The following is a 25,838-nucleotide window of genomic DNA, read 5'->3' on the forward strand; positions in this document are numbered from 1 at the left end:
TTATGCTTGGCTCATGCTGCGCTGCCCCCCGGAACTCATTCTTGATTCACTTGTACGGTTTCTTCTAGACTCCGGGTTGATGAATATGTCTTCAGGACAGCATGTGGGTTGTCTTAGGCCACTCGGCGGTGACTGAAAAATCCCATGTGGTAGCCGGCGGATTCGAACCGACGTCGTCCATGGCGCGGTGAATGCGGGGCCCGCACGCTAACCACTCAGCCACCTCTCAGCCTGTAGGTGAGGCTCAGAGTTTACGACGCATGGATGACTCGGCCACTGGGTTAGAATACCGAATAATCCCCGGCATGAAGCTAGGTGGCAGCTGCATCATTAGTTTTAAGGTATCAACAAAGTATTTAAACCAATTGGTGATAAGCGTTATAAAAGTTGACTGCATCCATTTATCTTTGAGGACGGTAGTAATATCTTATCACAAGAAAATGAGGAAGCTGGTGGACATTATTTTAGTGGCGATGCTAGGGGCGATTATGATGATGATGGCGGTGATGGTGGTGATGATAAGTTACGGGAATGGTGAAGACAAATGAATAAATGAATAGTGATAATGATGAACAGTGACCGGGGCGAGCGTCACCACTCCCCAGGCGACCATTACTACTGATGAGCGATGACTTACTGCTCAGCACTGCCACGACGACCATGGTGATGACGTAGAACCCTTGCTGCCCTGAAAACACGACGACCACAAATTAATAAAGTGAATGGGAAAAAAAACACAAATTGATAAAGTGAATGGGAAAAAAAACACAAATGAATAAAGTGAATGGGAAAAAAAACACAAATGAATAAAGTGAATGGGAAAAAAAACACAAATGAATAAAGTGAATGGGAAAAAAAACACAAATGAATAAAGTGAATGGGAAAAAAACACAAATGAATAAAGTGAATGGGAAAAAAACACAAATGAATAAAGTGAATGGGAAAAAAACACAAATTAATAAAGTGAATGGAAAAAAAAACACAAATGAATAAAGTGAATGGGTAAAAAAAAGTCGCGTGGATGAATGATACTCAGAACCAGAAAAAAATATCGCATGTTTAAGCAAATATTTTTTTAAACGCTTGCAAGTAAAAATATATATAGTAAAAACAGAATAAAATAACCTTTCCAGCAAAAGTTGAAAATATATAATATGAAAAATAACGTCTAGCAATAAATATATTAATTAATAAATAGATCATTATATGTATAAATAGATAAATAACAAACACGTGTAAGGAGAACTATGGTAAATGAGAGAGAGAGAGAGAGAGAGAGAGAGAGAGAGAGAGAGAGAGAGAGAGAGACATGGATGTAAGTTTATTAACAAATCATTCACCACAGTTATCATATTCATCATACTCATCATCACCGCTATCACCATCACTATCACCATCAGTCCATCACCATCATTACTACTCATCATGCTCACCATCACACACACACACACACACACACACACACACACACACACACACAGTCTCACCCTCATCATCATCATCATCATACTCACATTCGTCGGTGTTGATGAAGGTGAGCAAAGTGATGATGAGCATGGCCACGAGGGACGCCCCAAGGGAACCGTAGATGCGGACCCCCTCGCTCACCCTGAAGATATATATATATATATATATATATATATATATATATATATATATATATATATATATATATATATATATATATATATATATATATTTTTTTTTACAGCAGAGGAGACAGTGCAAGGGCGTAAAAAATAAACAATAATGAAAAAAAAAAGCCCGCTACTTACTGCTCCTGAATAGAGTACAGTGCCCAAAAAGATAAATCAATTTCGGGAGGAGAGGTGTCCTGATACCCTCCTCTTGAAAGAGTTCAAGTCGTAGGCAGGAGGAAATACAGATGAAGGAAGATTGTTCCAGAGTTTACCAGCGTAAGGGATGAAAGAGTGAAGATGCTGGTTAACTCTTGCATAAGGGGTTTGGACAGTATAGGGATGAGCTTGATCAGAAAGTCGTGTGAGGCGAGGCCGCAGGAGGGGGAAAGACATGCAGTTAGCAAGTTCAGAAGAGCAGTCAGCGTGAAAATATCGATAGAAGATAGAAAGAGAGGCAACATCGCGACGGAATTTAAGAGGTAGAAGACTATCAGTAAGAGGAGAGCTGATGAGACGAAGAGCCTTAGACTCCACTCTGTCCAGAAGAGCTGTGTGAGTGGAGCCCCCCCACACGTGAGACGCATACTCCATACGAGGGCGGACAAGGCCCCTGTATATGGATAGCAACTGTGCGGGGGAGAAGAACTGGCGGAGACGATACAAAACACCCAACCTCGAGGAAGCTGATTTAGTGAGAGAGGAGAAGTAAAGTTTCCAGTTAAGATTTTGAGCTAAGGATAGATAGTGATGACGGTGATGGTGATGATGATGTGGATATTGGTGGTGGTAATGATGGCGGTTGTGGTGCTGATGATGGTTACGGTGATGATAATGATAATGGTGGTGTTGATGCTAGGGGGCGATAATGGTGATGATGATGATGGTGTTGGTGATGGAGTTGATGATGGTAGTGGTGGTGGTGGTGATAAGTTACGGAAATGGTGAAGGGAATGACGGTCATAAGGGAAACAGACAGACAAATAAATAGTAAATGGATAATGATAATGATGAACAAATAGATGATGATAGTGATCACCGAAGCACATATACTCTACATAGAAACTGTTGAATGCTTATGAAGATCGAATGATAGATAGATAGATAGGTACACAAACAGATAATAGCTTGACAGATATTAACTAATTTGAATAAGGCCATTCATTTAATTTCATTTACCTGTTCGTTAACCTATATTTGTCTTGTGTATTTATATCTATCCTGCGCTGCTGTGGGTTTACCTCTGTACACCCATCTCTGCTTCTTCCCTTTCCTTCCATCGCCCCTTCTTCCAGCCATTGGTGGTGTCGTTCCTCCCTCTTTCCCTCTTACTCCTGAAGTGTCTGCGTGACTGTCACCTCCCTGAGCCGCTGGGCCGTGGGTGACGCGCGGGTCGTGGCTCACAAACGAACCACGTAACTCTGTTCTTATTATTCTCAGTGTACTTCGCGGCTAAAAGTCAACTTACTAAACTGATCATCTGACGGGCCTGGAAACCTTGTCCTCTATCGAACCCTTGCTAACACAGACTCTTAGCGCCAACCTTCCTTCGTCAAACAATGAGCCCCATATCTATGCACGAGGGCAGGACTTCTGGGTCAGTTTAGTGCACGGGGACTGACCCACCCTAATCTAATCTAACCTTAACCTAACCGAAGTCGGGGCGGGTGCTGACTGCTGTTGCTGCAGGTGGGGAATACGCGTCCTCAGCAAAAAGGCCTAGTGTACTCCCCCCCCCCCCCCCTTTAGAGGGCCCAGGACCATCAGTCATTTCAGATTGTTGCAAAAGTTTAGTTTTGGGTATAATTTTGAAGGTTAGGGTATAAATAACATATAAACAAAACAATGTTTCGGAGGCTCTGATCTCCAAAAGTACTTGGGAATGTAGTTGCTACTCTTCAAACCAAAGCTTCTGATGTCAAATGTGTTCAAATCGGATCATTCATTAAAAAGTTAGAACAGTTTGAGCTTTTCACATTTCGCTCATGGCGGGTCGATCAGCGCTCCCCTCTTCCCCCCCTCCAAAATTGTTTCACATGGAGTGGATTGTTGTCCACTCGCACTAAAATTGTTATTTATACCCTAACCTTCAAAATTATACCAAAAACTAAACTTTTGCAACAATTTGAACTGAAAATTAAACTTTACTAAGTTGGGAACCCCATTACTTCTCCCTTACTCCAGGAGAGTAAGTTCATGAAGCAATCATGGACTGGGCTTGGCCGTTGGCAAAGACCCGCACCTTCAAACATTTTGGGTCTCATACAGCCTCATTTGGTAGAGGATGAGGGTATCTCCATGGATAGTTTTATGATCCTAGTGATGTTGAGACAAGGCTTCTGCATCATGAATGTGAGAAACACTCATGAGAACCCGACTAACTTTCTGAGTGGCCTTGGAAAGTATCTATTGTGTGAGCCTAAAGCCTCTGACTCCACATACGAGCCGTTTAATGAGTCTGTTTTCTATACGGGGGGAGGGGGGAATCTAAAATAACCCACTTTCTTCCCTCTCATTCCCCACTCCGCCCCTTCCCCACTCGCTGCCTCAGCCTCTTCATTAGTCATCACTCACCTTTTCACAACAGCGGACGTGACGAAGAAGAACAGGGTAGAAAACACGTTTGATACGATGACGAGGGTGGGGGTGAAGGAGCGTTGTAGGGGGGTGAGGGGGGCGGTGGCATCACCTTCATCACCACTAACATCGTCCAGGGTGGTGTTGCGGAGCTTGTACTGCCAATACTGTGTGTGTGTGTGTTAGAGAGAGAGAGAGAGAGAGAGAGAGAGAGAGAGAGAGAGAGGATGTTTGGGGAGGATAAAGAACAGTTATGGTTTAGATAATGACAGTTATATCAACATAAATATTAATGATGATGCTATTACAACTACTAATAACGATAATAACAACAATAATAATAATAATAATAATAATAATAATAATAATAATAATAATAATAATAATAATAATAATAATAATAATAATTAAGGTTATCTTGAAATTGGTCAGTGTTAATTACCTAAACAAACCTAACATGAATTATTATTATTATTATTATTATTATTATTATTATTATTATTATTACTATTATTATTGTAATCATCATCATCATCATTACTGTTCGTTAGCGCTGTTGTTCTTAACTACGCTCCTATCAGGGGTAAAACTGTTGATCACGTCTTGAGGGCCAATAACTCATAGAGGTTTATTGCGGTAGTAATATAAAAATAAAAATAAATCAGGCGCGGATTCAGGGCTTTGAGACTGGGGGCTTATCGCAACCCAGAACCCTGTGGATTTACACCGGGGGGTTTAGGGTGATTTTAGAGTTAACAGAATATACGAGGCCGAGCGCTCCACCTGAAAGTTCTGCCCGGTGCTTTGACTAACTTTCGCAACTTGATATAAACATTAAATGAATTTTGGTCTAAGTTGTGAACGTGTGACAAAACTGTGTTACCTCTGACTCCGCGTTTCGCCCACCTGACATTCTCCTCTTCACCCTCCTGAAGCTCCGTGGTGGCGCATGTCTGTCGCACTCCTCACCCCTGCTCGCTCGCTCTCTCTCTCTCTCTCTCTCTCCTCCATCTAAACGTTCACTAGGTCAGTTTCAACGCCATGGTGGCCGCATAACAGTTGTCACTTAGGTTTAGGACAGACCACCTAGTTTGGGGCTTGTGTGGTCTGGTTATCTATGTAATTTTTATGTAATTCTCTCTCTCTCTCTCTCTCTCTCTCTCTGCCTACTCTCCTCTCTCCTGTTCTGCTTATAAGACGTTATCAGCCTTTCATATCGAGGTTATTCATAAAACATTTTGGGGTCACTGGCTTTCATGATAACCCACCACCCATCTGATATTACAAGCCCGTATTCTTAAACGTATCGACACCTTAGTTCACCTGTTTGAAAAGCATCTCGAAGAAGCTATTGGAATTTTCATGGACTGTTTTGTAATTCTAGTGCTAGGCTTACCCGACTTCTGCAAAGGGGCTATTACATGGGGCAAATTTTCCGTGGATCTTCAGTCAAACCACGATTTCCGCTGGCGTGGTTCTCATTTGTTTCTTGTTATTGCTGCTGATGGTGATGGTGAGTAATACCGCCGTCCTGTGAAATCTACGCTAGCTTTGGAGGATCGTGGACGCGTCAGAAAACCACGGAAATATGAGAACCACGCCAGCGGAAATTGTGGTTTGACTGAAGGTCCACGAAAAATTTGGCCAGTGTAATAGCCCCTGTACCCGACTTCTGTAACACGAACGGAAAGTAATCCCACCTAATCTTCTCTGTGGCCTTGGAAAGTAGTCGTGATGCGAGCCCGATACGGTTAAGAATTTGGACCTATGACTCATTTTGTATCCCCCCCCCTCTCTCTCTCTCTCTCTCTTCTCTATTTTACGATTTTTTTTTTTTCAATGTGATTTCTTTAATTTTTTTTTCGTGTTTTCATTGTTTTGGTTGTGATTCCATGTGCGGTTAAGGTGGATTTTGGGGGGTGGGTTTAGTGGTGGCTCTTATTCCAGAAGTACACCCGATCTCTCTCTCTCTCTCTCTCTCTCTCTCTCTCTCTCTCTCTCACCGTCTCGGCCGTTATGAAGAAGTTCCAAGGAAGCAGAATGGCGTTTCCCAGCATATAGAACACGAGGGTCACCGCCACGGGGCTGCAAGAAATAACAAATAAGTAGATATAAACATAGATCAGTAAATAAATAAACATATGCCTAAAGAAAATAAATCCAGAAGCAGATAAACACACATCAAGGTAAATAAAGTGATAGAGACATAGATAAAGAGATATATTATAGGTAGGCAAAGTGATAGACAGATAAAGAGATATAGGTAGACAAAGTGATATGTAGATGTAGATAGCTAAACATATTTGGTAGGTTAAGAGACTTGAGGTGGGGAGAAAACAGGGAGATAAGAGCGTGTGTGTGTATACCTGGGAGAGGAAAGTTACATGGAAAGGGAAAATGGTGCGAGATTAGGCCCACTTCTCAAACATTTCAGGCCTAACACACCCACGGGCTTTGATAGAGGTTGTTAACATTTTCATGAGAACAATACAAACATTTCAGGCTTAACACACCCACAGGCTTTGATAGAGGTTGTTAACATTTTCATGAGTAGTTTTATGACCCTAGTGATAGTTTGTCAAGGCTTGCGAAAAACACTCATTAGAACAATACAAACATTTCAGGCTTAACACACCCACAGGCTTTGATAGAGGTTGTTAACATTTTCATGAGTAGTTTTATGACCCTAGTGATAGTTTGTCAAGGCTTGCGAAAAACGCTCATGAGAACCAGACTATAAAGTATAAAAATAATCTCCTTTGAGGCCTTAAGAAATAATTGATTGATAATTTATTGTTGCAAGTAAAACAACAAAGGAGAAGGGAGGAGCATGCCATCCCAGCTCCCAGGCAGTACAGAGTGTGATTATACAACTAAGGATACATGTGTAAGTAGCACCAGGAAACTAAAAAGATACAATGGTAGGGGACAAGTGCTAAAAAAAATAAAGGCCTTGATTTAGTCAAGGGAGCAGACATAAGGGACTGAACATATGGACTACGATCTAGACGCAAATGCAGGATACTCACTAAGCACAGCTGAAAGAACATTATTGTTAATGAACCAGGCCACCAGCCCAGGCAGGTCCCAGTGGCCCTGTGGGCGGTAGGCACTAATAGCAGAACATTGCAGGACATAGTGTTTGAGCGTGTGACCCCCTAGCCTGACACACAAGCGGCAAGGTACAGGGTCAGCCCCACTGACCCCCCAGTAATATTTATAGCCCAGCCTCAGCCACATCACCACCAGATCAATGTTAGTGTGAGAGCCGATAGCCTCTGAGATGGCTTCCCTAAGTGGTACAGCCTACGTTCAAGACTGAGGGGAGAGTGACAGCCATGGCAGCCTCCATCCCGGCCGCTTAAAGTTGTCGTTGAACCTTCCTCCTTCGCTGGCTGTAAAGAATTCCTGTAACCAATACCACTGGGCGGATGAGGTGGTATACACGAATTTAAGACAGCCGTAACTGGAGCATTTCGTATGGAGAAGGCGAGAGGGAGATGTGTAGGAGGCGAAAAGAATTGGACGATGAATTGACAGAAGGCGGCAGGAAATGTGTAGGTGGAAAAAAAAGTGAGAAAGAAGACATCGGGTGCATGATCAACGCTTGTGGAATACATGGGAAGTGAAAACCGATAAAGAGACGAAGTAAAAAAGATTCGCCGTGTAAGCTATTTTTACTGCCTGCTCCAGGATCAAGTGTACAGCACACCTTTACCTCAGTCAATGAACCCTATACTTACGGAACGGACACTTGCCCCAGCCTTGTCATTAAGCCGCGATTTTTGAAAAATCAACCGCATTGGTGCAAATCGCCATAACTCCCTTATTTCTGGGGCTACAGAAACGCTTTTGGTATCAATCGATGGTAAAATGAAAGGGCTATTATTTTTAATAGGCGACCGGGCTCGAAAACCGACTCGAAAGGGTAAATAATCGAATAAATTCGCATAAAACGACTCTGAAAAAAACTTTTTGAATTCCCAACCTTGAAACCTACTCATTTTTTTTTAGAATTTAAAAAAACTAATTTAACAAATGTCATACCGCAGGAAATTTTCAGGAATGTGAGCATGACTTATTTCAATTGAATCGAGCTGATGGTCCGAGTTGGTATTAAAAAATGGTCCGAGTTGGTTCACCAGGTGGGCCGAGTCGGTAATCGTGAATGTTCCGAGTTGGCAATGGGCCGAGATGGACGCACACCACCCGGAATCTAGAAGAAACAGTTCAGTGAATCAAGAATGAGTTCCAGGGGGCAGCATGAGTCAAGCATAAATGGCGCCACTATAAAAAAAAAAAAAAAAAAATGCCTGCGCCATAACGGGCTAGGCCGACCACCAGGCCCTTGAAGAAAGCCTACCGGCGCTACAGGCCGAGATGTAAAAAGAAAAAGAAAAAAAGAGGATAAAGAAAATCAAGCAAGAGAAAGCAGGCATGGACGTGTTCCTCATCCCCGCACTCCCTCAGCTCAGCGTTGTGGTGCCCCAAAATACACACTTTACTCACACTCGACTTGGGGTGAATGTCTCCATCGCTGAGTGTGTGTGTGTGTGTGTGTGTGTGGTGATATGATGCACGAGAGCAAGAGTAATCTGTGTTGTTTGGGTGCGCGGCTGTGTCTGTGTGCCAACGTGTCTCCCACACTCCCGCGCACCACTACGCACGTCACATGTGGGACTACTAGTTGTACTGAACGGTGAACGCTACCTGTCTGTATCAGAGTTGCCATGTCGGGGACTGCAAACCCGCCACATCCCTCCCCGAAAACCGCCAAATCCCGCCAGACCAATTTCCTTCTCCCCCCCCTCCCCCCCCTAAAAAAAAAAGGCAAATAACTTTAAGGCATTATACGTAGACTTTTTCATTGTCCAGAACATTTGATTTTTTTCTAGAATTAACATAAGTAAACCTAAAATATAGTTTCAACATGTTACACAGAAATCCCTTATAATTTATAAACAATATGCCATATACCTACTAATTACCCACAAAAGAAACAAATATGTATCACATGATACTGAATAAGTTATTTATTAATGGCATTAAATAAAATGCTACTTTAATAGAAGAATTGTGCTTTGCAATAGGAGAGATAGAAATTTATCTTTAGCCTATACCTATAGCTATAACTATTTTCCTCAATAGTTTTATAATTCAGGAAATCCAGGTCCGTGTCCATCACGTACGTCCTTAATTACGCTTACGGTATATGACGAGTGAAAAGGGTTGATGACGTCGCCACAAATTATTGGCAATAGATGCCGTTTCACGACTCAGGAGCTGTTTATTAGCGCCAGCAGCCTCCACTATGTTAGTGTCTCCCAGCGCTGTTTACCCCTATGGGCGACACAGTGCCCCTCAGGATGTGGTAGCAATGCGCCTTAGGCTAGGCTATAGGTACTACTGGGAGGTTAGTAACTCCCCTGGTGTCTGCTGCACGCTCTGTGCCAGGCCGAGGGGCCACACACTGCATCACTATGTCATGGAATGCCCTCTCATTGCTAAGTTTAAGCCACGGGACTGCCTTGACCTGCCCCAGACAATTTGTTGGCTCCTGAACCATGATGTCCTCCCTGCTATCCTCAAAGAACACCCTCAGTTTGCACCAAGGTGGTGATGCCGTGTGTGGCAGCCTGAACTACTGCCGTGCTATACAAGGCTGTGATCTCTGCAGTATTTTACTTTAAGGACTAGTATTTACTCTATCTCTGTATTCATTCCCATCTAGTGCTTGGGCAATGTTCTCCGTCCCCACATTTTATTGTCTTATTGTCCAGGGGGAGGCTCCCTACACATGTATTAATAGTTGTATAATCACACTCTGTCCTGCCTGGGGGTTGGGATGGCATGTTCCTCCCTTCTCCCTTGTTGTTTACCTGCAACAATAAACTATCAATCAATCAATGTCCGCATATTATAAACATATATGGAAATTCACTTACTTAGGCCTAGTGCCCTCCCCTCCGTCATCAAAGTTCCCAAGTCCTTGGAAGTGTGCTCAAGGAGTCCGAGAAACTTTGGGCGTGCGAGAAACCTTGGGCATGTTTCACGAAAGCTCCCAAGCCTTGGAACTCTGCCTATCTCGCTCGCCGCCTTGGGAGGCCGTGCGGGGTCTCCCAAGCGCTCCCAAGGAAGGTTCCAAGCGTCAGACTGTAAACATGGCAGCCCGTGAACAACCCCGCCAGCACCGACCAAGGAATTTTCGCCCGAGAAGGGACATCTTTAACGAGTACGATGACACAGAGTTCAAGAAGAGGTACAGGGTGGATCGTGCTGGCCTGTTGTTCGTCACTGACTTGGTGCGACACGTGATTGGCAACAGGACTGAGAGGAGCCGTGCGGTCACAGCGGAGCTGAAAGTGGCGTTGACTCTGCGATACCTCGCCACCGGGAAAATGCAGCAGTGCAGCGCAGATGACTTTGGAGTTTCCCGGGCCACAGTCAGCAGAATCATCACCCAGACCGTGGATGCTCTCGTGACACAAGAGAATATGAGGCGGTTCATGGGCTTCCATTTAAACCGGGGGAGCAGCAGAGACTGAAGGCGGAGTTTGCCGATATTGCTGGTTTTCCCGGTGTGGTGGGTGCTGTTGATGGCACCCACGTAAGAATAGTGGCCCCACATGAGCACGAAGAAGTGTACGTCAACCGCAAGAACTACCACAACATCAATGTGCAAGTGTTATTTGATGCACAGTACAAGCTGCGGGCCATGGTGGCGAGGTGGCCAGGGTCTACTCACGACTCACTAATGTTTGTCTACGCCGTGGTGCCGTTGAAGATGCAGACGGAAAAAAAAATACGTGCACATATTCCTTACAGTGAAGATACTATCGCTGTATTTCAACTAAATATCAATTGTTTATATTTATAATTCCATAATTATATATAAGAAGTGTAATTTAGGTTAATTGAAGACATATTAGACGTCAAAGCGACGCGGAAGATTGGCAACGCTGGCTACTCCCAAGACCGCACCCAATCCTACTTGGAAGTGCTTGTGGCGCGGTGATGAAACACGCCCAAGAAATTCTCCCAACTGCGCGTGACGTCACCACGCTTGGGAGAGCACTATGATGAAACCCACCCCTGACGTGACCAAGGGCAAGGAGAGGGAAAAGGAAGGGAGACGGAGAGGGAAGGGGGAGACAGGGGTAATTATGATGCTGGCCCAGGCTGTGAGGGCGGGCAGGGGTCATCATTAGCAGCTGAGTGCGAACATTCTTCTCGTCGCTCGCCAGTCAAAGGTTACATGTTTTATGAATCATGACCTCGAAGATAATTTTGATAGTAAGGATAATTTGAAATTTACTGGACAAAAGGACGCCAGAAAATCGCCAAGCAGGCAACAAAGCCCCCCCCCCCCCCCCCAAGAACAAAACGCCACCCCGCCAGCATCAAAATTTCCCCGCCAGCGAAGATAAGAAAACGCTACATTTGGCGAGAAACCCGCCAACCTCTCTCTCTCTCTCTCTCTCTCTCTCTCTCTCTCTCTCTCTCTCTCTCTCTCTCTCTCTCTCTACTGCCTTTCTTGTCGTCTTCCTGTTCAGAACGTGTATATGTGTGTGTGTGTGTGTGTGTGTGTGTGTGTGTGTGTTCAAGGTCACACACTTATCACTATCGCCACGTGTCATTACTATCATAATACCGTGATTTCATACCTGTGTAGTAGTAGTAGTAGTAGTAGTAGTAGAAGAAGAAGAAAAAGAAGAAGAAGAAAGAAGAAGTACAAGAAGAAGGAGAAGAATAAGAAGAAAACAAGAAGAAAAAGAAGAATGATGATGATGTTAAGAAGAAGAATAATGATGATGATAAGAGGAAGGAGAAGAAGAAAAAGAAGATGAGGTGAAAACGGTCACAAGCAGAGTTCACAAGTCACCGCTAGGCAACTCAAAGAAAACGGGTTGTATCCTGTTTATCAATTTCCTCTTTACGTCATTGTCAAAATATTCCTACTTCTCATATACGGAAACTTTTCAATTATGTCTTTATTTGACGTGTGTCTTCCTCCTCTTCTACGGCTGTTTTTCTTTCTGTCATTATTCTATACTTTTGCAACAATAAATCATCAATCAATCAATCAATTAATCTTTTTTTCTTTTATTTTTTTGTATTGTCTCTTCTATACTTGCAGATAGGTCAAGAACCACTCTCTCTCTCTCTCTCTCTCTCTCTCTCTCTCTAAACCATGCATCAATCAATTAATCAATCTTTTTTATTTTATTATTTGTATTGTCTCTTCTTATACTTGCAGATAGGTCGAGAAACACTCTCTCTCTCTCTCTCTCTCTCTCTCTCTCTCTCTCTCTCTCTCTCTCTCTCTCTCTCTCTCTCTCTCAAGCATATCATACATTCATATATTACTTTTCTACACTCCTATTTGTTTATTCATTGGCTTAAAGTTGTCGTTGAACCTTCCTCCTTCGCTGGCTGTAAAGGATTCCTGTAACCAATACCACTGGGCGGATGAGGTGGTATACACGAAGTTAAGACAGTCGTAACTGGAGCATTTCGTATGGAGAAGGCGAGAGGGAGATGTGTAGGAGGCGAAAAGAATTGGACGATGAATTGACAGAAGGCGGCAGGAAAATGTGTAGATGGAAAAAAAAGTGAGAAAGAAGACATCGGGTGTATGGTCAACGGTTGTGGAATACATGGGAAGTGAAAACCAATAAAGAGACGTAGTAATTGACGGAATAATAATAATTGACAGAAGGCGGCAGGAAAATGTGTAGATGGAAAAAAAAAGTGAGAAAGAAGACATCGGGTGCATGATCAACGCTTGTGGAATACATGGGAAGTGAAAACCAATAAAGAGACGTGGTAATTGACGGAATAATAATAATTGACAGAAGGCGGCAGGGAATGTGTAGATGGAAAAAAAAATGAGAAAGAAGACATCGGGTGCATGATCAACGCTTGTGGAATACATGGGAAGTGAAAACCAATAAAGAGACGTAGTAATTGACGGAATAATAATAACTGACAGAAGGCGGCAGGGAAATGTGTTGTATCTGTTGTCTTTGAGGGGGGAGATTGCTCCCTCTTGCGCGAGGGAGCACGGGCCTCTGCCAAACGCGGCCCGTAGCAGGGAGCCGACAGCCAGCCCGTCGACGAGGACTGGCGTGTCTCTGTTGTCTTTCTGTTGCATTGCCTATTCATGTGTTTTGTCTTTGTCCATCCATCTCCATTTGTTTGTCTCTATGCAACACTCGAGGGCAGGTGACGGAGATGTGCACCGCGGCCACTCGCATTTACAACGTATACCCCAAACTTTGCATTGATTGTTTGTCTATTCATCAATCTCTACATATAATCATTTATGAATACAAACAATTAATCGTAAACATGAAAAATCAGTGTTTTCGAAAATTACAATTTATAATTTTACGCGCCCGTGTGTGTGTGTGTGTGTGTGTGAAGATGGAACCATAAACTATCAATCAATCAAAGCGCAAAGTGACCAACCACATATTGATTAGTACGGCGAATCTCTTATCATTATCTTTAGTTTTATCTTATCGACATCATTGATGTCTTCTCCGCAACCACAAAAAACCTGCCCCCCCCCCCCCCTCTCTCTCTCTCTCTCTCTCTCTCTCTGAGGTGTTGATGTGCTGGGATGTTCTGTGTTGACAGGAAACAGCTGGCATTCTTTATATGCTGTTGTAGGTATAGTTTTGGTGGTGGTAGTAGTAGTAGTAGTAGTAGTAGTAGTAGTAGTAGTAGTAGTAGTAGTAATAGTAGTAGTAGTAGTAGTAGTAGTAGTAGTAGTAGTATGTATGTATGCATGTATTATTATTATTATTATTATTATTATTATTATTATTATTATTATTATTATTATTATTATTATTATTATTATTATTATTATTAGTTGTTGTAGTAGTAGTAGTAGTTGTTGTAGTAGTAGTAGTAGTAGTAGTAGTAGTAGTTGTTGTAGTAGTAGTAGTAGTAGTAGTAGTAGTAGTAGTTGTTGTTGTAGTAGTAGTAGTAGTTAAATTTACACTGCCATATGCTGATCTTCAAGTAGACACTGAAGGAAGCTTGGCCACTATGTGAGGGATGCTGATAAATAAGTAAATAGATCAATAGATAAGATGTATGCAAACAAAGACCATCGTTGTCTTGTCAGGCGTAAACACAGTAGTGAGGTCCTTAGTCTGTATATTGGCAATGGGCGAAATAACATGAGCAGCGTGAGGGGCTGGGACACACACACACACACACACACACACACACACACACACACACACACACACACACACGCGCACACACACACACACACACACACACACACACACACCTACGAAAGCTTTGTGAATGATTATTGTAGGTAGCCTATATGGGTTATTTTATTACTCTACCGGTAGTCAAAGTAAAAGCGTTAAAAGATAAATCTAAATCTAAATCAAATCAAACTTAAGTTATATTAATATTATGGCGAGTATTATGAGTGTCCGTACCATCCCACCCCTGGCCGAACCCTGGACGATTTAGAAACTTGTCTTTCATCACCTACATCTGAAAACTGGAAATAGCTACGAGTGTCATATTAGCAGCCTACAGAGCCAAATGATGGAGGAACATTTTGAGATCAACAGAATTACACTACTACTTAAACTTCTTTTTCTAAAAATATTTTTCTAAAAAGTGTCCGAATCCTACCGGCTCTCCCCTGTCTATGGTTAAGGTATTAATGACGAATCCTGTATAGAGATAGAGGGGCGTTGCATGGGGGTAAATATATAGTAGGTAATGTATAGCATATATATACTGTTAACTATATAGGTAAATAATAAATAAACTGGCAAATAGTAGTAAAAGCTATCTTATGTTTGGACTGTGCGTGAGGATTGCTCGGATTACTGTCGGTAGCCTATATGGGTTATTTTATCATTATACTCTACCGGTAGTCGAAGTAAAAGCGTTAAAAGATAAATCTAAATCAGAATATCCGTATAATTATTGTTTTTTCTCTTGGATCAATAAATTGATGTTTGTTTACCGAATTGCTACCAAAGAAATATCAATAGTCTAACAGCTGAACACACCCTTGTTTCCAACAGCGAAAAATTAAATAATGGCATCGTGTATGAAACTGATATTATTAGTTTCAGCTCAGATGAACTGAAAGAAAATACGATCAATATATAATTTTTAAACACATAAATAATAAGTGGAGTATAGGCACTCGCCTGACAAATAAAGCGGCGGCGGCCATCTTGCCTGGCGGAGCGGCGGCGGTGTCCTCCCAAGCGTCCTCCGCGGCGACCTCCCGACGACACGAGGAAGGCGAAGACGAGCACCACGCCGCAGCGGGCCCGGTGAGTGTGCCGCCCCGCGGGGCCCGGCGGGGGACGCGGCTCGGGGCCGGGGTCGCGGCGCTCCCGAGTGCCGCCCGTGTTGTGCCGCCCCTGGGGTGGGGGGCGCCAGGCAGGCGGGGCGGCGCCCGGCACCCGTCAGGGCGGCTGTCAGGGCCGAGGCACGGGGCGGCGACGCGCCAGGCACTGGCCCGCCCCGCCCCGCCCCGCCCCGGCTGAGGGGCGGGGCGCGTTGCGGGTGTGAGGCCCTGGTTGTTGTGGTGACGTGCAGTTGTTGTTGTTGATAAAGGTTCTCCAGCACGCCCACAGGATGGGCTGCACGAAGGCCCTGGAAGCTGCCGTGCAGTAGTCACAGCGTGCCGTGCCCAGTGCGGCAAGGTGGGAACGTAAGGGTCTATGGGGGCAGTCTCCCCCTGGCAGAAGGTTCATATATATCCACCTGATTTTTACTTCAGTCTGTCCCTGCATGTGGTGAGGATGTGGAGGTCACCAAAAGCTTCACATACCTTGGCATTGTAGCGCATGACAGTGGTGGGTCTCACCAGGAAGTCACTCGACGGATTGGCCTGGCCGCGGTGTTATGGACTCACTCAATACAAGTGTGTGGCATTATCAATATCCATGCAGGCAGACAGAGAGTTTAATCTTTAAGTCGCTTGTGCTCCCTGTCCTGCGCAGGATCATGGGGATGTCGCTGGGATGACTTTATGTTCAGCCAGCGACTGTGTGAAACAGAGTCGAGGCCTGTCATCAGCTTAGTCTGTCAGTGCCAACCCCAGCTACATGGGCAGTGGTGCGCCTCCCGGACACTGATACTGTACACAAGGTTGTTTCTGTTCGGTACAAGACAACCCTGAGCGAAGGAGACTAAGGGGACGCCCACTTAACTCATGGCTGGGGCAAGTTGATTTTTTCCTTGGAGAGGCTTGGAATGGGAAGGGCTGCTGTGTGGAGGCTTCCCTGGGTTGACTGTCTGGGATGGAGTTGGTGGGTGAGTCAAGTGACACACCTGAGCTTTATTCTGTCAGTTTATACGATTTTTGAGACATGTATCAACAAGTTGACGTATTGGTAACTGACCGGCAGTTATTACCAAAAAATAACATTGAGACGAAGTCCCTTAATTTATACCAGCAACTTGTACGGGCTATTTTACTATCATTTTTCATGTATATATGTAGATGTATATTAAAAATAAAGATACATATGGAATTATAATTAATGGCATCAGAGCTGTGACAACACATACTTTTCAAGGACAAATGGGTGGACATGAATTGTAGTGTTTCCTGAGGAGTTCTATGCACAGGAAATTATGTCTGTGGTATTTGCCAAGGAGCTTCTTTGCACAGGAAATTGTTTGTGGTGTTTGCCCAGCAGCGTCTATGCACAGAAAATAATATCTGTGGTGTTTGGTGGATTGCCGTAAATGTTTAAATAATGCTGACTCTTTCCCGTAAAGAAGGTAATTTTATTCTGTTCACTATTGACCTGCTTTAATCAATAATCCTTAAGGGAGAGTCTAAAAAAATGACTTGAAAAAAAATATATATGTGGTAGGTATTTTTTTAAAAAGTACATGCATGTATTATCAGATTGAATCAATAAACTTATCAGCCCATATCTCAAAAACATAAGTGATTTCAAAAACAAAGACTAAAAGGCAGAGGAATACTAAATCATCATTTTTTTTTTTTTATATATGTCTTAATTTTTTTATATTATTATTTTTGGTCAAAAAAAAAAAAAAAACATTTAAAAAAAAATCATAAAACAAATTCAAAAGCTCAATGTGTAATGTTGATGTAAATGATGCCCAATACTCACAACATAAAAATCAATCTAATCAATCTCCTTAACCCTTTCCATCCGTGACGCAGACGCCAGCGTCACAATACGGAAAGGGTCAAGAGGAAATGGAAGAGGATTAATCCTCTTCTAAACCTCTCAATCCTCCTCTAAATTCCTCTTAACCCGGTAGCAGCAACGGGCCAAATTTGTGGCTTTACCGTGTAGCAGCGACGGGCCAAATTTGTGCCATGATTTAAACCCCCAAAAATAGATGATGCATAAACTGATCACAAATGATTTGATATATATTATGAAATGGTTTGTGTGAGTGATGATTTTTTTCTCATTTTTCTTGCTTAGAGGGACCATAAAGAAACATGATCCCTGCTGCTACCGGGTTAATCCTCCCCCATTTCCTCTTATGAGGTTTAGAAGAGGATTAAGAGGTTTAGAAGAGGACTAACGGTGACGCCATCGGACGCCGACGTTGGCGTTGCGGAGTGAAGGGGGGTTAAGCATATTTTATTGGGCTTGTTTAGGTCATTGGCTACTATAGAGTTTGTTGTCCTGACACAGTGACAGTTGGTAGATGGGAGGGACGTAAGTCTTGGAGGAGGCAGAGAGAAGGAAAGGAGGGAGGCAGAGGTTAGATTAGTCAGTAGTTGCTGGAAGAGCTGAAGTATTTGAGAGACATTTACCCTTTACTCTAGCTTACATTCTTTGTTGATGAATGGGTCAAAATGGAAAAGGTTCTCACTAGCACCTTTTTTTCATTATTTTGTTTTTATTTAAGTGTAAACCCACCAGAATTAGCGATTCTGGAACCATTTGTGTAATACAGTGAGGAATGACTTCAAACATAACCCAACGTGAACTGTCAAATAAATATTCCTCCTCCCAAACAGACCTTACCTCATGGCTCATCTCACACCCTTGCCTCTCCTGCCCAGACACCCAGCACCATGCCCGTCCGAGGGAACACCTTCAAGATATTTGTGGGGAACCTGAGTGACCGAGCGACGGGCCCAGACATCCGGGAGCTGTTCGAGGCGCATGGCACGGTAGTGGAGGCCGACGTGGTGAAGAACTATGGCTTCGTGCACATGGAGAAGGAGGACGAGGGGACGGCAGCCATCGAGGCTCTCAACGGGCACTCACTCCATGGGAAGGTGAGGATGGAGGGGGAATAGGGAGGGCAAGGTGAATTAAGAGGTGGAGGAATGCAGGGAGAGTAGGGAGGACAAGGTGAAGAAGAGTGAGGGGTGGGGGAATGTAGGGAGAGTAGGGAGGGAAGAGAGGGAGGAGGTGGAGGGATGAAGGGAGAGAGGGAGGGCAAGGTGAGGGAGGAGGTGAAGGAATGGAGGGAGAGAAAGGAGGGCAAGGGTAGGAAGGGTTAAACTATTAAGATTCACCAGAGCGCACAACCCCATCCATCACACTTACACTCTCCACAATTCAAATTTAGAGTCAGTTCACTCACACAAGTACCTTGGTATCCATCTCTCAACTAACTTGAAATTCAACACCCACATAGACCATATCAGTGCCACAGCCAACAGAACACTGGGGTTCGTGAGGAGGAATTTACATAACTGCACACCTGACATTAAACACATAGCTTATGACACACTTGTGAGATCAACACTGGAATGCTGCTCCACGGTGTGGGATCCTCACACACACAGATAGGTTAGAACAAATCAACACCAAGGCAGCTAGGTTCATTACAAACAATTACATTCGAACGCCTGGAATCACAACACAGATCAAACAACAGATAAACATGGAACCTCTTCACATACACAGACAAGCACACAGACTTACACTTATGTACAAGATCACAAACACTCACATTGACATTGACCCACATACATACCTACACAACGCAAACAGTCAACGTACTCGTAACACACACATCCATAATTACCAAACATATCACACTAACACTGACGCATACAAGCACTCATACTTTCCACGCACCATACGTGACTGGAACAGCCTCCCTCAACAGATTTTAGACTGCGGTACAATAGACTCATTCGGAAAACAAATACACACTCACTTGTCACCACAACATGCCAACACTAACAATTACACTTGATTCACTTCCTTCCCCTGCACACTCGGCTCCCCCGTCCCCCCAACAGCCAACAAATATGCGTGTTATGCACCTATACAGGTGCCCTGCGCATCATTAATCCAGATCCAGATCCAGGTCTCTTGAGGCAGGAAATTGGGAGATAATGTAAAGGGAATGTGATTTATGATTTCAGCAGACATTCCTCCCTGGGTAAGATGGAATGCCTAAGGTGATGCAGGAGTTTACTTAAGCTTGGTAATGGTAGGAAGGGATGGAATGACGAAGATCCATAAGAATTGATCCATTACTGTCAAGGTTATGTTGCTGTTTGTATCATAACACTTATACTTAAAATGACAGTAACATCGACAAAAAGTTAGTAGAAAATATACCCCATTTCATCGTTCCCACATTTTGTCTCTCAATCATCAACTTTACATTTAACCATCTCCCTGTTCCATCCTTTCTCACCTCAACCTCCTATTTCCAACCCCTGTTTCAGCCCATGGTGGTGGAGGCCTCAACAGGAGCCAGGAAGGGAGGCAACCAGAAGACCAAGATCTTTGTGGGCAACCTACACAAAGACTCAAAGCTGGAGGAGCTGAAGAGCCTGTTTGAGGTGTACGGCAACGTGGTCGAGGCCGACATACTCACCAACTATGCCTTTGTTGTGAGTGTTTGGGGTTTATGGGGTTATGGGCAGTGTGTTGGGGCTTTGTTTGAATGTGTCTTGTTACTAGGTTACTTGTCATGTTCATGTTGTGTTTGTACGTGTCTTTTCTCATTATTTCAGCCATTCAATGATTAATTACTTCTGTGTTGAAAGGAATAGGATTATTTGATAGAATGTAAGTTTTACACACAGTACAGTCCATCCTTGTACTTTGCAAATTCACAGCTTATGTATGATTCTCCTGGGGCCATATTCATGAAATCATTTACAAGATCTCTTGTAAGTCTTCTGGTAACTCCATCCACTATGAACGCTCTTCATCATGAGGCGGCTCTGATTGTGATGAAGTGATGGCTTGGCCATCACTCCATTCATCACCATCAGAGCCACCTAAACACAAGGAGCCTTTGTTTGTAGTGGACAGATTGACCAGAAGACTCACTCACTAACGACAGGTCTCATAAGTGATTTGATGAATCTGCTCTCTAGTTTGCTAATTCCACTTGGAAATATTAAATGATTGGCATTTAAAGATACTCAACTATTCAAAGTTTCCTCCAATTTTGAAAGCAATTGACACCAAGTTAGGGATGTACAGATACCAAAATTTTGACTGATACCGATACCCCAATATTTGACCGATACTGATACCAATACCTGTGCACTGATTTTTTTTATACAACAATTCCAGCAGCTAAAGGACAATATCAAATGTTAAGGAAAAAAAAGACCCTCTACTCGTTGTTCCACCATAGAAAGGAAGAAAAAAAAAGTAATCAGTGCTAGCCTGAAAAAAGGTGTTCATAGATTCGTAGCCAGGCATACTGACCACTGCACCACAGAAGCTCATATTAACCCTATACGGCACGGCGAGGCAGCAGTGCATGGTTAACCCAAGTGTTAACACTCACCCCCATGAGTTTCAACAAGAGGCGAGGGAGGAGGCACCTCGTCAGGTCTAGTTGACTCAGCTAGGTTAGCTTTACTCTTACTGCCGTACATTTAGGCAGAAGACTGAAAAAATCCCTCACCGCCTCACCGGCACATACGCTGCACACCACCTGGATCATTAACGGTCTGGTGGTGCATGGGTAGTTGAACCAATGGCTGGCAGGCCCAGTGCAGCTTTAGTTAGTCTTACCTTGTATGTGTCTCACTTCATGCCTGGTGCACTGCCCCGGCCTTGTTTGCATTCCAAGATCAGCTGTTTCTGACGTATGCGCTGATAAAGTGACTAGTAGCTAAGACCAAGCCTTTACTACACACAAGGCTGGCCAATAAGCCAGTCATGTTGATGTGGTTCTATGGCTCATATAAGAGCCTAACTAAAAAGTGTTTCATTATATTTTGGGTACGTTACATATTTAACCCCCTAATCCTGCTAATAATCATGCCAAGTGTCGTAAATGGTAGATGTACTGTTTGACTTTTTAGCTTGTTCTTATCATTTTAGTTGGAAATTTGCACATGTGTGTGATGAAAGGGGAATATTGGGAAAAAAAGGAGGAAAATGGGCAATCCATGAGATGTTTTCCTCAATACATGCTTTACAGTGGTTCATACTTTCTGATTTCATAGTTTGCGAGGCAATGTGCCACCCATATTCTCGCAAATACAAGGCAAAGTACAAGGATGGACATGCATGGCAAGACAAGTTGTAATACAGGATGTTACAAACTTGACCAGACCCTTCAGAATAAAGAAAATAGGGAAGAACAGTTAGGTAAGTATGCACATACAAAAAACAAATGCAACCAAACTCTTGCCTGCAGTACCCTAACACACCCTCAGATACACTCAGTAACACCCTACATTAGATAGAGCCTAAGGTCTGCCTACTCTTACCATGAAAATGCAACCTCCTAGCCTGCCCAGTCAACACTCAGACACATCCAGGCACATGTCAAACACAACCACATTGACCTTTGAAAGTAAACTGACATTCCCCAATTTGCTTCTGTATCGCCCTTGTATGTGCAGCTTTGAGGATATTTTTGGCTTCATGTGTTTATTCAACCCTTGCACTGTCTCCTTCCTATGCAAACCATCCCCCTTCACCCACACAGCACATGGACGACGAAGCCCAAGCCCAACGCGCCATCCGGGAGCTGGACGGCTATGAACTCCACGGCCTGCGTCTTCGCGTGCAGGAGTCCACCTCGCGGGTCAGACAGCAGGCTGGCATGGGCAACCCTGACATGTGTTACCGCTGTGGCTCGGGGGGACACTGGTCCAAAGAGTGCCCCCGCGACGGTCGCCTGGGAGGGTCACGCTACCCTGACCGAGAGAGAGGCAGAGGGTTTGGCAGCCGCTATGATCCCTATCCACCCCCGCCCCCACCCAGCTATGCCCGGGAGAGGATGATGAGATACAGGGTGAGTGTGGGGGAAGAGGGGTGTGTGTCTGGGGTGGGCATGGATGAGTTAGGTGTTAGAGGGTTGGGTGATGGATGAGGGTGGAATAGGAATGGAAGGCTTGTGGCTGGGAAAGGGGTGAGTTCAGGAACCCGCAGGGATGTATGAATTATTAAAAAAAAATGTTGCATCTTTAAAGCAGTTATAGAAGGTTATCTTTCACATTGTCATCTTGCCCTTAAGTACATATTTATGTAAAAATATGGAAATTTATCAAAAGTCTTTGGGGCAAGGCTCACTTAGTCAACACAACTAGTGCATCAAAACAACTAATGATAACCAATTTGTTATTGGAATATTATAAGCAAAAAAGAGTGTGTACATTTGTATGCTGGAGAGGGACTACTTGCAGCTCACTTGTGGTGCCCTCGGCTCTCCTGCTTTTCATTTAAGGCACCACTGAGTATGTGGGGGTTCACAAGAAAACAAAACTAAAAACCATAATAAAAAAAATAACCGCGAAACCAGTTCGTGGTGTGGAATGGAGTCTAAGACAATCAAGAGAACGTTAAACTACTCTGACAACCCTATTCTCTCCTTGTGTCTGTGTTAATGAAGAGGAAAAAAAAAGAATTTTGGTAGCGTGTTAAGTAAGACACGAAGGAGGAGGGAGTAAGGGTGACTCCTACAAGTGATTAACGTGGAATATGGGGTAGGGCAGGGAGGAAACAAGCAGTGTTACATTATATGGTCTTGGTTTATTAGGACACTGGGTATTTATAAATAATCTGCCACCCCTTGAAGAGGGGGGGAAGGAAGACGATTTAACTCAACCTCTCCTGTAACGGCGACGGGACAGCGAGTCTTAAAAGGACCAAGGGCGACGGAGGCCTCTATAGTCACAACCCTGTCATTATTCTGTTATTACCAATATGACAAGATAACGCAATACATACAAAGAAAATGGGGGGGGAAAAACATTTATAAATATATAGGCGACGGCAACACTCCCCTTCCTTCCACCAGTCACGAAACTCGGTGCTGGCAGGGCAGTATTGCCAGCTGCAAAATTTACAACTATTTTGTCAAAATATCAGTCATGTGATAGGTGAAGCTATGCAAAAATGTTGCTATATTAGGCAACAACATCCACCAGTTGCTCGTCCGTAGATTTTCCGTGCTGGGGTGACATGATTTTCCACCAAATTTAGTGGAGAACCCACTCAATAGGCGCACCTGACATTACCAAATGTGGGGTACAAACTTGGCGGAGGGACTGTTTTTTGGGCACCATTAAAGGTTATGGCTAAAGAGTAGCTTAGCTGGATATTTTGTTTTTATTTATTAATGATCCACAAGACACCCTAGAGGTAAATCAAAGTATGTGCTTATCTTTGTATTCATTCATACACACACTGGTAATATTTCTGTGGAGTCTGATTCACTTATTAGAGTGAAATTCTATTGTGATAAACAGTCACAAATTCGTGTCACTAGTAAAAATGAAACTAGTAATTTAAGTTTTGCCACCATGAAATATACACAAATAGATAAATATGAAAGCTCACGAAGTCACAATAAGTGACATCACCTGCTTTGCGCAGTAAAAGTATGCTATTTTAGGTATCTGACACCCACAATATAACAGGCTGCTGCTGCCTCGGCCACAGATTATTGCCAGATTGTCGTACTCTGCCGATTATATTTCCCGACTTCCTGCCCCAAAACTGTCTTTTGGGCTCCAAAAACGAAACTAATTTATAGTTATCATTAAAAGAGTGAGATTCTGATGTTTCTTGACAATAGTTAGGCATCAAACACTGTTAAATACTTTGCCCTGAGTATGACAATCTGGCAACGGTAGCTATATGTATTTTCATATTATTGTTCTGTTGTTTATTGAATGTTGTGTTAGAAAAAAGAATACTCATAATTTTAGCTAGTTTTTGGTTATAAGGATTCTTTACGAAATACAAGTATAACATTACCTTCTTTAACTTAGGAAACGTCCTGAATCCTGGATCGCCTATGGTATTGTCAGGTGCCCCTATTGGCAATCCTGTGTTGTGAGAAATATTGTTGGAACACACTCATACGCGGGAGATTTGAGTGCGGCTGGAGCTTACAGCGAGTGTTTAGCACCACCAGCAAATACGCCTAATGCTCGCTGCGAGCGTTTAGCCATGAAAGGGTTAAAGGCCCCTCTAAGTGTTTTAATGAGAAAAAATCATCAATCACGCAAACCATTTCATAATATATAAATGCATTTGTGATCAGTTTATGCATCATCTATTTTGGGGGGTCTTTATCATGACAAAAATTTGGTCCGTCACTCGTACACACAAATTTGGCCCGTCACTGGTACCGGGTTAAACTGCCTCCCTTACTGTAAAAAAACAAAACAAAACACAAAAAACAACACTGCAACACCTCAAACAGCCACAGGTACTACAGGTAAAACAGGTAGTACATACAGGTAAACTCACACACTCACACTCATACCCATTTACTCTTCCCAGGACGACTTTGACCGTTTTGAGCGTTACGACCGCTACTACGACGAGGGGCTGTACGAGCGGAGGTATGGTGACCACCCCCCACCCCCGCCCCCCATCCTGGACGACCTCTTTATTGTGTGTGCTCTCTTGTTCTCTCTCTCTCTCTCTCTCTCTCTCTCTCTCTCTCTCTCTCTCTCTCTCTCTCTCTCTCTCTCTCTCTCTCTCTCTCTCTCTCTCTCTCTCTCTCTCTCTCTCTCTCTCTCTCTCTCTCTCTCTCTCTCTCTCTCTCTCTCTCTCTCTCTCTCTCTCTCTCTCTCTCTCTCTCTCTCTCTCTCTCTCTCTCTCTCTCTCTCTCTCTCTCTCTCTCTCTCTCTCTCTCTCTCTCTCTCTCTCTCTCTCTCTCTCTCTCTCTCTCTCTCTCTCTCTCTCTCTCTCTCTCTCTCTCTCTCTCTCTCTCTCTCTCTCTCTCTCTCTCTCTCTCTCTCTCTCTCTCTCTCTCGCTCTGCTCTCTCTCTCTCTCTCTCGCTCTGACTACATGCTCTATGGCAGACGCTCTCTCTCTCTCTCTCTCTGTGTGTCTCTCTCTCTCTCTCTCTCTCTCTCTCTCTCTCTCTCTCTCTCTCTCTCTCTCTCTCTCTCTCTCTCTCTCTCTCTCTCTCTCTCTCTCTCTAAACTTTTTTTTTCCTAACTTTGTATGTTCCTACTTGTAATTTTTCTTGCTTCTCCTTCCCCCCTCTTAAACATAATTCTGTTAACATGTTGGAGGATTTATTTATTTACTTATTTGTGTACAGTATTCATTTATCTTTTTAGCAGGCCTTGGTTTTTTGCCCTATGGTCTTGTCCTCCTTCCAGCCTGCCTTCCTCCATTAACATGACGTAAGGCAAAACAAAGATGGAG

The 25,838-nt window shown here is 43.5% G+C and overlaps 2 protein-coding genes across 6 annotated transcripts in view; one reads left to right on the top strand and one right to left on the bottom strand.

Moving 5' to 3' along the window:
• Positions 1-15,555, bottom strand: part of LOC126985355 (equilibrative nucleoside transporter 1-like) — a 23,680-nt gene extending 8,125 nt beyond the window's left edge. The window contains exons 1-5 of one of the 5 annotated variants that reach the window (XM_050840127.1): positions 15,416-15,555; positions 6,218-6,299; positions 4,212-4,381; positions 1,515-1,609; positions 638-688 (exon numbers count right to left, since the gene is read on the bottom strand). In XM_050840127.1, coding sequence (XP_050696084.1) covers positions 638-688; positions 1,515-1,609; positions 4,212-4,381; positions 6,218-6,299; positions 15,416-15,441 — 424 coding nt within the window. In that variant the 5' untranslated portion in view covers positions 15,442-15,555. Of the gene's footprint in view, positions 1-637; positions 689-1,514; positions 1,610-4,211; positions 4,382-6,217; positions 6,300-7,524; positions 7,544-8,723; positions 8,918-10,159; positions 10,303-15,415 lie in introns of those variants that run through there. The other 4 variants (XM_050840125.1, XM_050840128.1, XM_050840124.1 and 1 more) reach the window with 4 other exon arrangements.
• On the top strand, positions 15,405-25,810 carry LOC126985185 (RNA-binding protein lark-like). Its single transcript, XM_050839740.1, has 6 exons — positions 15,405-15,544; positions 18,283-18,501; positions 19,915-20,082; positions 22,152-22,460; positions 24,959-25,072; positions 25,793-25,810. The coding sequence occupies exons 2-6, from the start codon at positions 18,295-18,297 to the stop codon at positions 25,808-25,810; spliced, it is 816 nt and encodes a 271-aa protein (XP_050695697.1). The 5' UTR covers positions 15,405-15,544; positions 18,283-18,294.
• The last annotated feature ends 28 nt before the right edge of the window (positions 25,811-25,838 follow it).

This window comes from Eriocheir sinensis, chromosome 59 (genome assembly GCF_024679095.1).
Source record: "Eriocheir sinensis breed Jianghai 21 chromosome 59, ASM2467909v1, whole genome shotgun sequence".
Classification (NCBI taxonomy): Eukaryota; Metazoa; Arthropoda; class Malacostraca; order Decapoda; family Varunidae; genus Eriocheir; species Eriocheir sinensis.